This window comes from Typopeltis vanoorti, chromosome 5 (genome assembly GCF_054136105.1).
Source record: "Typopeltis vanoorti isolate ZY-2024b chromosome 5, IOZ_Tvanoo_1.0, whole genome shotgun sequence".
Lineage (NCBI taxonomy): Eukaryota > Metazoa > Arthropoda > Arachnida > Uropygi > Thelyphonidae > Typopeltis > Typopeltis vanoorti.
The window spans coordinates 50,723,679-50,742,052 of NC_143553.1; the positions used below are offsets into that span (position 1 = coordinate 50,723,679).

Below are 18,374 nucleotides of genomic sequence, written 5' to 3' on the forward strand. Positions count from 1 at the left end.
AAAAGTTTTAAAAAAAGTTTTACTGGTGTTTCCTTTGTTGAATTAGACTGAATGATCGTTATATGGATTTGAGCAGTTGTCTTTCCATCTATTAAGGATGTCCAATGGATCAGTAAGAATATGAAGGGGAGAGTATGCATCCTTTTCTCACACCTTTCTCAATGTTGAACCACTGAGATGGTTTTCCATCCATTTTCACCACGTCCTGATTCCTCTTGTAGAGATGTTTTGAAAGGTGCGACAAGTAGTAAACTACAAACGAATTAATATATTAGGGGTGTTTTTTAAAGTATTGGAAAAGTTGTTTAAAGGTAAAATTCAACAATGGGTGGATTGGGATACAACACTATAGTAGGCAGCATGGTTTTGTAAAAGGTAGGTCCTATCTTAGTAATTTACTCACATTTTATAATAAAATGACAGTATAACTGGATACAGCAAATGGTTACACCATGATACTGCTGGACTTTGCAAAGGCATTTGACATAGAAATACCACATAGAAAATTATTAAGTGGAATAAATAGGAATGGATGTGAAGCTAGCAGTATGGATGGGGGGGGGGGGGGATACAGCAAATGGTTGGCTGACAGACAAACACCAAAGAGGAGTATATGGTGGAGTGGAATCTAGTAGAATGAAAGTGACTTATGGAGTACCTTAGGGTTTGGTACTAATTATTCCAGTTTAATTTTGAGTAGGGTAAAAGCTTTTGTACCCACTTTGAACATTTGCTCAAACTTAAAACAATATGTAGCAAGCGGATATTGGAGTTAGATCAGAGGATGTTGTGGTCAGTGTCCAATCCATGATGGGCCTGCCAGATTTTTTTTAGGCTTATTATGGATGATATAAGACCTGTGTTCCTGCAGTCATTTTTTAGTCAAATATCTTGTTTGCCCAAAGTAAAAGCAAAGGTTATCATGCTGAATCTCATAAATGCCAAGGAGAAGATAGAGAAAAAAGAGAGAGATGGGCTTGTCTTTCCTTTGTTAGCAATTATATTAACATGAAAAAATGTGGGAATTAAATAAATTATATCTTTATTGATAAACCCAACGAGTATTCCTACTTCAAAGAGATGCATTCCTAGTTGTAGGGAAAAAAATTGATTTCAGAGATTTCAGCAGTTCATGTGATTGGGACTACTTGCTGTGCAAGATCAGGGTTTCTTGTTTGTGTCACAGATGCATTAATCTTTGAATTGAAGCAATTCTGCAGTATGATGCTTTTGGATGGCTTCAAATTATAGTCCAAGATCCTTAGTTTTTTCCAGACATGTCTCTGTTAAGTAATGATTTGATGATACCTGTTTTTTGAGAAGGATGATGAACTGAATCATGCTGCATGTAATAGCCTGTGTAGGTAGGTTTATGATGAACAAAAGTTATTAGTACATTAGATGGAGTATGGAAGAGGAGATCTAAGAAGGCTAACTGTGTACAAGTGCAACCTGCACTTGTACACATGATGTACAAGTGCAACCTGCTATTCTCAGTTAGGTGGACAGGTAGAGATGCTTTAGATTCTGGCCAAATGGCTAGGTACACCATCCTCATTGTGCATCCAAATGGAAGGTTGCAGTTTTTATTGAGAATAAAGTCTTCAAGATTTCCTAAGTAGCAATTGGCTAAGGCAGGAGAAAGAGTACTTTCCACAATACCTTTGATCTGCTTGTAGAATTTGTTTCTACAGATGAAATAGTCTGACTGAATTACAAACTGTTTAACTGGCTGGAGAGAACTTGTGATAACAACTGAGTGTCAGCAAGAGGTGCACTTATAAATAAGGATTAAATGCCAAAGTGACCATTATGTTGGTTGGCTGTGTGGATAAGCTTTTATTTTTGTCAAAAATTCTGATGCTTTTTTTCACATCAGGTTACAGGTGACCTGTACAAACATTTCAGATATGAGCTAGGACAATGGATAGATAGGTAGGAACTTCCATCCAGTCAATGGATCTGAGAGAAACATTTCTTTATCATAGAAATGAGGAGTTTCTTCCAAAATGGATCTTCAATTTTTTGATAGTATCCATGTCCCAACTGATCACTTTTAGTAGCGCATTCAGTTTATTGACTTAACTATTGGTAGAATTCTGATCAATTTCTTGGTTCTGTCATGTAGAGGAGAAATTTTTTTTATACTCAGAAGTGTCCATAACCACTGCTGCTCTCTTCCTTTATTTGCTTTTCTGATAGTTTTGATTTTGTTTCAAGGATTTTAGGGCTTTAATTTTGATTGGAGACAAGTTTTGTGTGGAAGGGGGAGGTGAAGTTTGGTCTTGTAGTTAGTGCTGAATAAACTTCAAGGTATTAGCATCATCACTTTAGAGAGTGGGCAAGTTCCTTAATATAATGAAGTAAATCTAAGTATGCAGTTTTTTTTTTTTTTTTTTTTTTTTTATGCACTGTGGCATTACCAGCATTTCTGTGAGAATGATAGTATGTCCAGATATGTTGACCATCTATTTGTTCATAATATGGTTGGCTGTGGCTGGTTTTAGCTTATATACAAGGGGTCAAATTTATGGTCAAGGGTGCATCAGTATTTAAGGATTGATAAAAAGACCACCTGGAGATGTCTAAAACTACATTGAGAAGATTTTTAGGATAGAGGAGGGTACCGCCTCTTGAAGCTGGGAGATGTTGCAAATGTTGAGTGAGATGTCATGTGGTGGTTCATAGTTGATTACATATGAGAGCATGACTAGAATTGACATAAATACAGTGTGCACCAGGAGATTTAATGGTTCCTTTAAATTTAGTGAAGGTAGGAATTATATTCAAGTCACAGCATTATTACCTTAAAAAGGAAATCCTTACTCATATCTTACATTGTCGAACTGATACTTGCCAAATTTACTGGGTTTTTCAGTCAATTCCTCACTAAAAACTTAAACAAGTTTTTAATGGCATTTGCAATAATTAAATGAGCATTTTAAAGGCACTTCAAAAAAATTGAACAACATTTTGGAAGAAACTCTATGGTGAGTGGCATTCTCTTGGACATCTCTAAATGAATTTAGTTCCACAGTTTTTCCTCTTAATAAAATTGCTTCCGTTACCCTTGAAACAGTCCCCCCCCTCTCTCTCTCTCCTCCCTCCCTCTCCCGTCCTCCCCTGGTATTTTACCTGTTCATTGTGATTGTCTTTGTCATGTTTGATCATAGCAAGAACATTCTGTTGAAAAATGACTGCATGAACATTGGACATCTTTCATCATCTATAATAGGCCTGAAAAATCTGTCCTGGCTCAGGACCACAACATACTCTGGTCCAGTACCCAGTTGTTATATTGGGTTATTGTTTTAAGTTTAAGTGATTGTACAGAGTACTATGGTACTTTACCTCACCTGAATTTAAATCAGAATGAATATTTATCCATGGCAAAAATTTAGTAGTCTCATCCTGATTAAACAGCAAGCAGTCACTCTCTCTCTCTTTTTTTTTTTCTTTTCTCTTTCTTTTTTTTTTAATTGTTTTTATTTATATTTATTTGATTTTATTTAATTTTTTTAATTGTTTTATTTATTTAATCACCATCGGTTATATCATCTTTCTCTGGCATATGGCTCATATTGTTGAAAGGGAATAACAACCTAATGTTGCATCTTCACCTTTTGAATTGCTTGTTTATTGATGATGATTTGTTAGATTCAGATTGGCATGAATTGTTAAATTAACTCTATATCATGTGTCATTGGCATGGGAATCAAGACACGATTTATAAAGTTCGAAATATGTGATATAATTTTCTTGTTTTCTATTCTTATTTCAGTAGATTGGTCATCCTGTCCAAAATAACAGGAATAAGATACTTGATATATACCAGATAAGGATAGGAGATTTAATATATCCTTAGTCATGTGCAGAAAAGAAACCAGTTTTTAAGGAATGGTTTGATGGTAGTGTGTAGATTAAACTTCTGTAGAACTTATGCTATTTGTACTGGTAGTCCTTTAAAGTAGGATATGGCATTTCTTAACATTTGATTGCAACCTGGTTGATGGATGATATTTAGCCATTAGCAATCATGATTGTTTTGTTTAGTTCTTCTAATAGAAGGAATATGGTAGAACAGATGGAATGAGCTCGGTGTGCAGTTGTTTTGATAATACCCGTCTTTGTGATGGATGCCAATAAAAGGTTTCCGAATAGAAAATTGAATGTTTCTCACAGAAGTGGTAATTATTACAGTATACAGAAAGGGCAGGCTATTGTTTCACATTCATGCATAGTAAACTTGAAATGGTTGTACAGTAATACCTTGTATAGCACAGTTAATAGGTGCCAAAAAATTTCCTTTCTATGCAAAACCATGCTGCTTAAAACATTATTATAAAATGTTATAGTGTAATGCTTTTTCAACAGAAAATTAGTGTTGGTGAAGAAAAAAAAAATCCACATCATTTGTTTATTGCAAACTTACCTGAAATATCAATTAATGCACACAGAAAAATTAAAAAGTATTGAAATAAAACAAAAAATAGTAAAGATTTTTATTGTTGATAATTGAACACCAGTTTTCATTTGGAAAAACTGTATTTAAACACTAGATTTTACAGGGTTTTTTTTTTCCCTTCATTTTCTCTGCATGTATAAACCTTGTAATATAGAACAGCATTTTGCAATGCTTGTTGAACTGGAATGCTTCATTCAGTGTTAGGATCTATGTCCATAAGAAAATCAGAAGCATCATCTATTTTTCCAATAAAACTTGAAAGCTCGTTTAATGAGACTTCTTTTATAGGTGCCTATAATAGCATATAAAAGGATACTCGTATGTGATAAAAAATTTTGTAGTGACCACAACTTTGCTGCACCAAGCTGAAATAATACTAAAGCTGCCATCCATACCGATGTTACTGTGGTATGCTAAATCACTAAGATACTGTTTTAGCGAAATCAGTATGCTGGGAGTACAGTACTGCCTTTTAAATTATGAAAAACTATAAACCATGCTATAGCATAACCTGCACTGTTCAAAACTGCATTATACAAGGTATAGCTATGTGTTCGCGCATGCCACTTTTTGATATCTGTCAGTTAGCCATCCTCTTGTCCATGCCAATATTTTATAATCCAATCCCGTTTTCTCCAATTTGTGCAACAGTCTTCCATGTAGTATTCCAAAAGACTTATCAGAACCATGGTGTATCCATTCCCCTTCATCTAACTCAATGATAACATTATTACAGAATGTGAGCAAGCTGCTCGAATATGACCTTCCTTTAGTAAATCCATGCTGTTTATTGAAAAGTAGAGATTCTCTGTCAACCCACTTCTGAATGCGAGCCCTAACCAACTTTTCCAAAACCTATACTAATAGACGATTAGTTGAATACATCAGTATTTGAACTACTCTTATGCAATGAAAAACCATACATTGTTTTCACTCCTGGGGAATCTTTCCTGTTCTGAGACTCAAATTATATAGCCTTGTCAAAGCAATAGCCATTTCAGCTGAATACTCTTTTTAGCATCCATGCGGATATCCCATCAGTCCCTATTGCCGAATTATTATTCAGTTTGTGCAACAGCTCTAATATTTCATACAGATGAGGTTCTTCATCCAGTGAAGAGGTAGCAGTGAGTACAGTGTTGCATACACCAGGTTAATAGCTTTTAGCAAAGTGGGCACTAATTAGTTGAACAGTTTCTTCTGCATCTGTCACTCAAACACCATCTGCATTCAGTAGAGTTATTCTTTCATATTCAGTCTTTCTTTCACTTGCAGCATATTATCTTTACATGGGAGATCCAGTTTCTCTTCATATGCAGACTTAGTTTCCATACTAGAGTTGTGCATTTTTAGGTCTGTTCCTTATCATTTTTCATAACTGATATCATACTTATGCACACGCTATTCCTTCTACACCATCCTTTTCTTATGAATCTCTTGTTTAATAAGATTACACATCCATTTCACTCCTACCTATTTATTCTTCAGCCTCTAGGGATACATTCTGATATTGTTTAGGTATTCTTTAAATGCTTCCCATGCACTGTCGATATTCTTCACATCCAACAACTGATACCGTGGCACAGGATTCAGCACACTCCTCAGTTGGTCGTACTTTCCTGCTTTGTAGTTCAGCATGTAACCTTTTCTAACATTTAGTGAAAGTCTCCAATTATGATTCTTCATTTCTCACCCATCATCCTTATTTGGTGATCCATATCTTTATCACTAGCAACTGATCTACTAGGTCTGTAACAATACCCCACTATGTATTTGATCCTGTTAGACTCCAGTTCACACAAGAGGGTTTCAAACTAAATGCAGTTACAATATACATTTTCTATTCTTGCTAGCTTGAGTTAAATAAATCTTCCTTTTATGAAATTTCAATGTTTCCTTTGTTTCTGTTTCCATTAATGTTGCAAATATAATTTCAGGTTATGTGAATTTTGAGATACATAACTTGATTGTAGTACTTGCATAGTTTGAGGTATTACTCTGTTTTAATTATTTGTCAAAATTCACTCATCCTGTGAACAACTTGATCTCTCTCTTTCTCTCACATGCAAACACACACACACACACACACAAATGTTTGTCAAAAACCAGTAGTGTCATCTCACACAAATAGTTAAAGCAAATGAGAAGCGATGAGTGACAAGTTTATTATATAATAGTTTAATAAAAGTTCTTTTTCTCCCCTCCTAGGTGTCAGCTGTGATTCCTGTTTGAAAGGTAATTTTCGAGGAAAAAGATATAAATGTCTCATTTGTTATGATTATGATTTATGTGCCACATGTTATGAAGCAGGTGCCACAAACACTCGACATACAACTGACCATCCAATGCAGTGTATATTGACAAGATCTGATTTTGGTAAGTTTAACCTTATATAATGCATAGAATTAAATCCAACTTCTTTGATATTTCCCTTGCCTGACTCTTTCCCCATATTTTTTAAAGCAAAATTACAATATTTTGAAACTCAAAATTGCTTTTTTTAATCCAGACACATTTTATTTCAAACATGCTCTATGTTGATCTTATGAAAAACCATATATATGCATAAGTAGTTTCCTCCAGTTTATGGTGGAGGGGTCCTCCCAGTAATGGTAGTACTGGCTCTTGCTGTTTTGCATCTGTCTTTTCTATATTCTTTTCTCTCCTGATCCTTTTTACTCTCTTATCTTCTATGCCACCATTATTGGGATCCAATGCACTGCTGCCATGTTTGCCATACAATGTGACATGTGGGAAATGGCAGAGGGAATTACTAGTAGTTCTGCACTGCTTTTGTCCTTGCTTCAACAACATGGATGGTCCTAGATGTCTCAGTTGGGATCAGTTTGCTAGTGGGCTTGTCTGCAAGGTTAAACATGCTGCAGTAAGTCTCCCTCCCTATGGTCCAGGGTATCTAATGCTATTATGGCATTCAGGTTAGCTCTAGCATTCCATTTCCAAGCTTGGTCGTTGCTTGCTAGATAGTGAGCAGCCATGTATGACTCAAAATTCTCTCTTCTTTTGAGAATGTCTTTCATCCTCATGTTTATCAGAGACTCCTCAGCAAGTCCCAGCAAAGTACAGAAACCATCAGCATTATCAGACAATAAAAATAAAAAACATCAGTGGCACCTACAAATATACCATATTTTCTCATGCATTCAAAAGTTGAATGAACAATCAGAAAATATAACTCTTCTTTATCCAGGAGGGTTTGGAAGGGTTAGCAAGATCCCAGGAGACATCCTTGTTAGCACATTTTCCCAGAAACTATCAGAGCAACTCCTTCAGCAGAAGGAAATTACATTAACCCCACAAAACAAAACTTGATATTTTTTTGAGAGGAGTGATGTTAGAGTTGGACCTCCTTATGTTCCTGACAAGGATATTGTTGCTCTGAATTAAAAGATTAAGAAGTGTTGCCAATAAGTACAATTCTCCTACTTAAGGATGGCATCCTACTGACTAGGAATATCATCTTTAATTTTAACACTGCTTGCTTTGTTAAAATCCAGCCTACTGCCAAATGTACTAAAGAGGTAAAAGAATGAAAAAGTGCATCAGAAAAATAGGAAGTATACTATAACAACGTGTAGTGGAAATCCTCTTAAGCTGACAAGCTTGCAGCAAAATAAAAAAGGAATTACAATCTTGATGAAAATGAACCTGATTTCACTCCTGGAAACTCACCAAAAATGATCCCACCACACAAAATACAACTAGTAAGAAAAATAGTGAAATACTTCAAAGAACTGAGAATTTGTCTCAAGATCCACCAAGAGATTGGATGGATACTTCTGTACTTCCTAGAGGATAGTCAGAATTTAAAAAATACCTAATATCCTGGATATGGACAGAGTTGAATTTGACAACATCTTGTATATGTTTCCTGAAGAGGAAGAATTATTATCCAATTATGGATTAGCTTCGTTTATAAAATCACGTAAAAATGGCTAACTCTTGTCTTTTATGCTTTCTCTCCAGAAACCATAAGAGTCAAAAAATAAATAAAGTGAAATAATAATAAATAAAACTGGCATTTCTACCTCATATACATTAGTTACAACTCTTGTTTGACTTGAAATCAGCTCATTCTTTCTAGTTTCTCTTCGGTATTTTTTTCCCTCTCAAGTATCCAAACATGCTTGAGGGAAAAAAATTATCTAGAACACTTACTAAGGTGATCCCTCTATAATCCCTATTCTTTTTATTTCTCATTTTGAATTTGATCTTCTGTCCATACCTTCTGAATTATACAGTGCAGCCATTCACTCTTATACCTCCACTTGGGCATTTCTAGTTGAATATTGTCTATGCCAGATGGTTTTCCACATTTCAGATTTTTGGTAGCTTTTTTCCTCTTTAAGTATCAATATGTATACTCCCGAGTGCATTTCTTTTTGAATATTTTCATTCACTGCTTATCTCATTTAACAACTTTTCAGAGCGAGAGAATGAGTATATATATTTGTGAATATCATTTTTTTTTTTTTCAGTTTTTATGTCACCTTTATTTCTGGGTTATGATTACTAAAGCCAATCTGGTCACTTCATGGGCTTTAATAGCTTGTAAGTAATGCAGATGTTATCTTCCCCTGCATTTTAACTGCTCTTATGCTTAATTTTCTTACATTTGGGCAAATGCTGACTGACTGACTTGCCTGAAACTTGTTGATATGGTTTCTTGTTTTCCTGAACCTGCCCGTTTCCATCCTTGCAGAAAACTGAATGTCCCTGGTCAAATTAGTCAACATTCCCTTCAGATTTTGTATTTGCATCTATAAAGTTTGGTTCCTGTTTTGTTTCAGAATTCTTTTCTCTTTATATATATATATATATATATATATTGTAAAATAGAATTGATTGATTTAAACCGAGAGGTAAAAAAAGGGGGTTTAATAGTAAAACACGACTAGTTTCGGCTTATAACGGCCTTCATCAGGTGACATTATAAAAGAAAAGAATAAACACTGAAGGTTAAAAAACTATGAACAACATAGAGAGTTTCTATACATAATTAGCATGAAAACGTTGTAGTTGTATTTAAAGCTGTTCTTTCGTTTGTTGCATTGTTGGGAGAGTGTGTGCTAGCAGCATCACATGAACGCCAATACATGATTACAGCTGAATGACTATCTGGGAGGTTGTAGCTCAAGTTATTATTTAAATGTTCAGGGTTGAGGATGATTTCCCTAGATTCTACGATTTTTCTCTCCAATTCATCATGGCAACGAAAGATGTTGGTAGATCTGTCCCAGCGGACTGTATGACTTGGGTTTCATCATTAGGATCAGCCGAGAAAAGGATATGGCTTCATAAGGCACTGGCTCACTGTTTCTTGTAAGCAATGTCCCTCATGTGCTCCTCCATATGTAATTCAATAGATTTGTCTGTCTGGCCAAAATAATTAAGATGATGATGATGACAGGTTTTGGGTGGCTTATTAAGGAGCGGATTTTTGGAAGTGGAGTGAACAAAGTTCTGATATTATATTTTCTTAGAACCTTGGCTAATTTTTGGATTCAATAAGGAATAGATATATTGCCTTTAAATGTATTTATTTCTTCTGTGTGATAACTAGGAGGATTAAGAAGGAATTTTTCAATAATTCTTTCAGAATATCCATTAAGTACGAAAGAAGTTTTGAGATAGTTGATTTCTTTTTGAAGTTCATTTGGGTCATCAAGAAGAGAGCGAGCTTTATGTCCCAAGGTAGAGATTATTCCAAGGTTCTGGGAAGGAAAGTGATGGGACTGACTATGAAGATATCTGTTGGTATGTGTAGGCTTTCTCTACATCAAAATTTTAAGTTTACCAGGAGAGCAGATCAGTTTTACATCTAGAAAAGGCAGGGAACTATCAGTTTCAAGCTCTGCTGTGAACTTTATACTTGGATGTCGACTATTGAGATGTTCCAGGAAATCCATTAGGGAATCATGTCCATGGCTCCAAATGAGGAAAATGTCATCCACATAACATTTCCAAACTTTAGGTGTTAAAGCAAAGGAAGAGATAGCCTTGGCTTCAAAATCCTCCAAGTAAATATTTGGAACAACAGGGGATAAAGGATTACCCATTGCCAGACCATGATTTTGCTTGTATATAGTATCTTGAAATCTAAAGTAACCGGACTTGATGCAATGGGTAAGTAAGGCCAACATTTTTTTGGATAACTTGTCTTTGAGTAATGTTATGACTTAGTCTGTTGGGATATTAGTGAACGAGGAAATTATGTCAAAGCTAGCCATGATTTCATCTTCATTAACTGGCACATCCTTAATGTATGAAACAAAGTCTGCTGTGTTATTGATAAAGGATGAAGACTTGCCTGAAAAACATTTCAGGTATTTTGCAAGATGTTTAGAAAGTTTGTACATCGGAGAATCAATACCTTCCACAATGGGACGTAGTGGGGTGTTTTCTTTATGGATTCTTGGAACTCCATATAAGTGCAGAATAAGAGGATGGAGAGAGCGTAGAGACAGGCGAATGTTTCGAGACAGTTCAGGGATAGTTTTTAATAAGTTGTTGGTACGATTTTGAAGTTCTCGAGTTGGATTTCTCTCAAGTATTGAGTAGGTATCGCTTTGTAGTAATTCAAGCATCTTATTTTGGTAATCTTCAGAGTTGAGGATAACTGTTGCATTGCCTTTGTCTGCTGGAAGAATAATTATATCTCTGTTATTTTTTAACCTCTTAATTGCTTTGCGTTATGTCAAAGAAATGTTATCTGCGGGTGGTTTTGCATTATTGATAATAAAGATGGATTCAGTACGCAGAAGTTTTGCATCTTGTGAAGGGAGGAATGAAGTAGCTTTTTCTATTTTGGTAAGGAGTGATTCTTTTGGGATAAATTTTGGAGAAGGAATAAAATTTAGACCTCTACTAAGGATCCTTTTTTCTTCGTCTGAAAGTATGTGAGAAGATTTGTTAATTACAACTTTGTCAAAGTTGATGTGGGGTTTTGAGAAGTCCCTGTTATTTTGTACTCTTTTTAATGTTTCAAATTTTCTGATAAGATTTACTTTGTTATCATATTGTATTTGGGCTGCTTGAGATTCACAGTTCATATTAAAGATATGCCAACTCTCATTATCTAAAGATTCTTCTAGTATTTGAGCTAAAATTCTTTTTTTGGTGCACAGAAAAGAGAGAGTACGTTTTGTATCGGAGATTCTTTCAGCCATTAGGTCTAATTTAGCTTTATGATAGACTCTCCTCGCACGTTCTGTCGTTATATTCTCTTTAAAGGATATAAATTTGGGAAAGACAGTGTGGAATTTGCAACGTTTCAGAAAGACTAACCTATCGATGCTTACTCTTATCCTCCTCAGCGTTTTCTTGAAGTTTCTTTTTGTATTAGATATAGAAGCCTCGTCATTAAGGCTATAGATGTATGATGATTCATTGACTCGGTCGAAGTACATATTGTAAAATAGAGTTGAATGACTTAAACTGAGAGTTAGGTAAAAAAAGGGATTTAATAGTAAAACATGACTAGTTTCAGCTTATAACAGCCTTCATCAGGTGACATTATAAAAGAAAAGAAAAAACACTAAACACTGAAGGTTAAAAAAACTATGAACAGCATAGAGAACTTTGTTTACTCCACTTCCAAAAATCTGCTCCTTAATCTTAATCCTTAATATGGTGTGATTGTGATATTCCTTATTTTGGCGAGACGGACGATATATATATATATATATATATATATATATATATATATATATATATATATATATATATATATATATATATATAAAGAGAGAGAGAGAGAGACCTCCAAATCAAAAGATTAGAATTTTCAAAGAAAATGTGTTGAATAATTTGCAATTCTAATTTGTTGCATAGAAAATAATTTTTACCAAATACGAATTAGGGTCATCTAAATCTACGTACTTTGTAGATTATATAACCATGTAAACATATAAAAATGTAATATGAATTATAAGAAAACCGTTATTTGAAAACATTCATGAAATTAGAATAATTTTTTAACGTGATTCAAAATATTAGAATAATGCGAAAATAAATGTACAAAAATTACAGTCAAAGGGAAGTCGCATGATAATTAGTACTTTGTTGCATCCCCCTAAGCTTTTATGACCGTTTGTAAATGGTTGGACATATTATTTACTAGCGGTTCACAGTCTTTTTTATCAAAATATGTTCATATGGTCTGCAGACTAGAAAGAAGTTTCTTTTTGTCTCTTGGGGCAACTTGTTCTAGATGTTTCTTCATAAATCCTCTCAAATTCTCAATGGGGTTTAAATCGGGTGAGTTTGCCAGACAAGGAATCACATTGATTTGCCTTTCTTTGCCATCTAGTAGTGGAAGTTTAACAAGAATTTCAGTCTTGCTGAAAAGGAAATCACCATCACATAAATCTTCCAATGCCAGTAACATGAAGTGCTCAAGAATTTCTTGGTATAGTCCGACCACAGAAGTGAGAGCTCTCATTAGCAGACTACCAAGAAGAGCCAGTTCGTGTTGAAGGGGAGGAAGAAATAAAGCTATGTACAAATTTGTCACCAACACACGAAATCATGTGCTTTATACGTAAAAAGTTTTCAACTGTTATACAAGCAAAATAGTTATCACTTTAAAAACCAATGATCATAAAAGAGAAGTTAATTTTCCGACGTGTAATAATAAACACTCATCCCACGATACGGATTGATTACCCTATTATTGGAATGGATTCTCCTTCTTTTGACATGCGCAGAAGTGTCGAAGGGTCTCTTTTCTGTGGGCATACTATACACTTTGAAATTGACTCTTTGTACACAATGCACAGACTACCTGGACCCTCAGCAGTCATACAAGCCCACGCCATAACAGAGGTTGCAAATTGCATCGAATGTTTTATACATTCTCTATCAAATGTTTCTTGCTTAAGACTCCAGTTCTTTCCATCTCCTACCTTACACTTAATAAGCAGTGTAATTTACACTTTTCGCGATATTCTTCAATCTCCCATTATCCCTTGATGTAGTTATTACCTTTTGACCACTATTGCTGTGATTATTTTGAAAACTACGGTTATTAGAATACTGTCTCAATACTCTGCTCACTCTTGCTTGAGAACATTTTATTCCTTAGATATAAACAGTCGAGTTTGGTCTTTTTTGTGTACAGACACCATACACAAAACTTCTTAGCTTCTGATGTCACTCATTCGACCCATGTTTATCAAATGATTAACTGAAATCCATTAGCAAACAATTCCTCACACGTGAGTCAGTCCCACAGCTACTGAAATGTATGCTATTTCTATGCACCCTTCAAAACCAATCGGAAAAATTTGGTACATTCTAATATTTTGAAACCACGTTAAAAATTATTCTAATAAAATGTAATTTTATATTACATTTTATGTAGATTATATAACCATGTGTTTACATGGTTATATAATCTACAAAGTACGTAGATTTATATGATCCTAATTTATATTTGGTAATAATTATTTTGTATGCAATAAATTAGAATTGCAAATCATTCAACACATTTTTTATTCTAATTTTTTGATTCGGAGGTGTATACAGACATACATACATACGAGGGTGATCTGAAAAGTTCTCGGCCTCGACCATAGATGGCAACACTATCGGCAAGAGATTTTTTTTCCTAAGTTGATACATCTGTCATAAGCATCCATGTGAAATTGCAAGTCATTCTATCAAGTAGTTTGTTTTATACAGCTGTCTGAAGCAAAAGTGTTGTCTGTATCCCTTGAAATGGATAAAATTGAGTATCGTGCAGTTATAAAATTCTTTGTAAAAGAAGGTTTAACACCGAAAGAAATTCATTCGAACTTCATAAAAGTCTGTGGGCACTCTTCTGCTTCGTTTTTGACAATTAAGAAATGGGCTGCCGAGTTTACACATGGCCGTACCAGCCCTGAAATTGATCTATGTGAAGGACGTCCAAAAAGTGTAACTACACCAGAAATCATTGATTAAGTGCACAATATGGTATTGGATGACCGGTGAGTCAAAGTGCATGAAATTGCTGAGATTATAGGCATTTCAGAAGAACGTGTAGAATATGTTTTGTATGAAGAATTGCAAATGAAAAAGCTTTGCGCAAGATTGGTGCTGCGCTTGCTCACAGCAGATCAAAAATGCACTTTCATGAATATCTCTGAACAGTGCTTGGAAAGTTTTAACAAGAATAGAACTGATTTTGTGCATCAATTAATTACTATGGATGAGACTTGGATTTACCATTACACACCAGAATCCAAACAGAAGTCAAAAACAGTGGACAGAAGCCCGTTATTCAGCACCAAAGAAGACAAAGTTGGTTCCATCAGCAGGAAAGGTCATGGCATTGGTGTTTTGGGATGCTAGAGGCATTTTTTAATTAATTATCTTGAAAAGGGTTAAACAATAACTGGGGAATATTATTCCAATCTTTTAACCAGACTAGACGAAAAAATTTGTGAGAAGAGACCTGTTTGCAGAAGAAAAAAATCATCTTTCATTAGGATAATGCACCTGTCCACAAAGGTGAATTGTTGGAACATCCACCCTATTCCCCCAGATTTGGCTCCCTCTGACTTCTATCTCTTCCCAAAACTAAAATTCTTTCTCGCTGGTTAGCATTTTTCTTTGAATCAAGAGGTGATTGCAGCTGTAGAGGGGTATTTTGCAGATCTTACTGAGAACTACTACAGGGATGGGATAATGGCACTGCAGCATTGCTGGAATAAATGTATTAGTCTTAAGGGAGATTATGTTGAAAAATAAAAATAATTTTGAAAATGTAAATTCGTTTTTTCCTTGTTAGGCCGTGAACTTTTCAGACTGCCCTCGTACGTACATACATCTTTAACAGCATTTATATATTTGAGCATCAACAGTTCACTTCTGAAAATTGTTTGATTATTAAAGTTTCCTTTCATGTTTTTCTTTTTAATATGATTCTTTAATTGGCAAAAAAATTAAATGGTGATCACATCCTGTTTCAGATCCCCTGTATACTCAGAACCCCCGTATTGTGAATATACTACAATAAAGTAGAAAGTTTTTTCACTTGTTTACAAATTAAATTATACTTGCCAAGAAATTATATTCTTGATTAATCATTTATCCAAGCAGAAGCAAACAATATATTATATTGATGAAGGATTAAACTAAATTTATTATAAGCAAACAAAGTTACAAAGTTTGCATGTGAAGTATCTTCATGACTAGCCTCCTTGTATGTAGAGGTTGATGACTACACATCATTTGTCTCAGTATCCAAAATGCAAAGCACATTTCTTTTCAGATGTGCATAATGCTATTGTATTATGGAAGGGTCACTACCCACACCTGTTTCGACATTTATTAAGAATTTCATTAGTTCAATATTCTCAGGATTCCAAAAACTCCTGAGTGCTGAAATATTCCAGAAAAGAAAAGCATCATGAAATATTGCTCAAAAAAAAACACTTAAAAAATCTCAGTGGTATCTTTTAACTTTACCTAAAAAAACACTTTGCCAAACAGCCTGAGCCCTATGCAGCCATAGACATGCCTGCTGCCACTCCAGGTCTCAACTCTATGTAGTAACAGACAAAAAAACCCACTATGTGGCAAGCATTAACTTTGCCCAGCAGCAGACAGGATCCATCATTTCATCCAGAGAACGGGAGCGAATCCCTCCCTCCCCAGGACAGCTCCAAAACAAACATTTAAAATATCATTAAAGGGAGCTAGACCCAGGAAGATGCCAAGGTTCAATTAATACAGAAGTCATATATTTGCAGCATAAAAATAGTAAGAAGATGTATCACCTTATTATTAAAATATTATGGATTGGAGATGTTGAAAGTCTTTTCACTTAGTTACTAAGTAAACTATACTTACCAAGAAACTATTTTTGTTTAATCCTTTATCCAGGTGTAAGCAAACAAAGTTTGTGCATGATATACAGGGTGGCCATAAAATAACTTTTTCCTCTTTGGAGGCATCTGTAGCTAAAACCAATAAACGGAATGAGACCAAATTTTATATCGAGACTTTTGAATGCATGGGGAGAGGATTTCTGCGAAAAAGAGATTTAGTACCAAAAGTCGCCGATAGGGGAAATTTTGGCACTGGCAGAGCTGAAAACAGTCAAATATTTGCAGTAAAAGCATGTAAAAAGAATTATGCAAATTTTACACCAATTCCACTTAAAAAGGGATTGGGAACGTTCAGGCAGTTATTCGAATGACTGACCAATATGCATCCTACCATGCCTCAGCGTGCTTTACTTGTTAAGTTGTTTTACCTTAAACAGTGCAATGCCATAGCGGCCCTTTGGGAATTTAGAAGGCTTCATAACCTGCGTAAAGGTCCTATCAGCTGTAGCACTGAGAACTATGATTAAGAAGTTTGAAGAAACTGGATCACTAGGAGTTAGACCTGGCAGAGGACAGAAAGCAGTGCAGAAAAGCCAGTAACAGACGTTGCTACTGCGGCATTCGATGACACAGGAATGAGTGACGCGACTGTCGCTTACACCGTCGAAATGTTATTATTGTTGGATCCTACTTCTACTTAATCTGTACTTCGGATCCGACATGATTACTATTACGATGTTCTTAACTGATTGATAAGTTGTAAGTTGATTTCTAATTCAAATATAAAGAAAATTTATATTTAAAGACTGCGCCACTTCATATCTGAATTAGTTCAAGAACTGAAGAAAAACCAACTCACAACTATCTCTCCTTTTAGGTGTTGATATTGTATATACTGGCCGAGTATATTTAACTTATTTATCTCTCCCGCTTTGGTTCGAATATTTTATGAATGGTGCAGTAAAAGAGATTCAGGCAAAACACAACTTTAGATTAACAAAAACAAATATTTAATTTTATAATCACAAATTATACACTCAAGATTAAATCACTAATTAAGTTATTAGAAACCCTTCAGCCTTTCCTATAATACTGTCATACAAACTCTGACAATGGTAAATTTGTCATCTCTGATACAGTCTTCTCACAGTTCCTTAAGTTCCAAAATACAATAAAATCGCAGTAACACCGCTTTACAAGCAAACACTTTTAAATTTTCACTTCAGTTAATCTTCGCAATAGTTACTGTTAACATAAGGAAATTCTAGGATGAAACTCACACACTTCTCTGTACAGAAATATTAAGGTTGGAATAATCTTACCGATAATCTTTTATCTTCATCTACTTATACACAAACACTTTTTATAACCGTAAACACTTTTAACAATAAGCAGCACTCATTAAAATAAATCTTCTAAGCATTAACTGAATTAATTCACGGGCACAATACATATAATCAGACGTTCTTGTATGAAGCACTACTGATTACTACTGAGCACAATAATTCTTTAACTTTAGGTTTTATAATCACAGTTGTTCATTCCTCCAGCATTCAATTAATTCTTTAGGCACTATAATTCCAAATACAAGTATCATTAAACTTCAATTTTTACAGCCTCTACTTATTCTCTCTACTTCAAGTACACTATACTTCAAGGTTCCGTATGTCCTTGAAAGGTCGGCCTTGAAATTGAATCTCAATACAAATATTGCTAGTCTATTTAGTAGTCACTCAGCTGTCTTCCGTAGCTATAATTGTTATTCTACAACTTATTAGCTAACCGCCTCTCTACTAGTAGACTTTACTTAGCTGCTTGAGTGACTTGCCGACTCGCTATTATCGCACTGTGATTCCCGAATGTCCGATTCCAACCTAATGCCAATCCCTCTCTAATAAATCTCTAATGCTCTTTTTTTTTCCAGCGTTCCTTGCTTTTTATATCAGTTTTTCCTGCCTAAATTCTTCTCGTGATCTCTTTAACTAATTCCTTTTTAGTAAACTTTCAGCTTTCTCCCCACGTTCTGTTCCAAGCTCGTTCACTTACATACGTTTCCATGACAACCAAAACAAAAT

At 34.8% G+C, this 18,374-nt stretch overlaps 1 protein-coding gene across 3 annotated transcripts in view; it reads left to right on the plus strand.

Annotated features, from left to right (window-relative positions):
• Nucleotides 1-18,374, plus strand: part of Kcmf1 (Potassium channel modulatory factor 1) — a 293,565-nt gene that overhangs the window by 46,853 nt on the left and 228,338 nt on the right. For all 3 annotated transcript variants that reach the window (XM_090393120.1, XM_090393121.1, XM_090393119.1), the window contains exon 2: nucleotides 6,674-6,841. In XM_090393120.1, coding sequence (XP_090249246.1) covers nucleotides 6,674-6,841 — 168 coding nt within the window. The remainder of the gene's footprint in view (nucleotides 1-6,673; nucleotides 6,842-18,374) is intronic.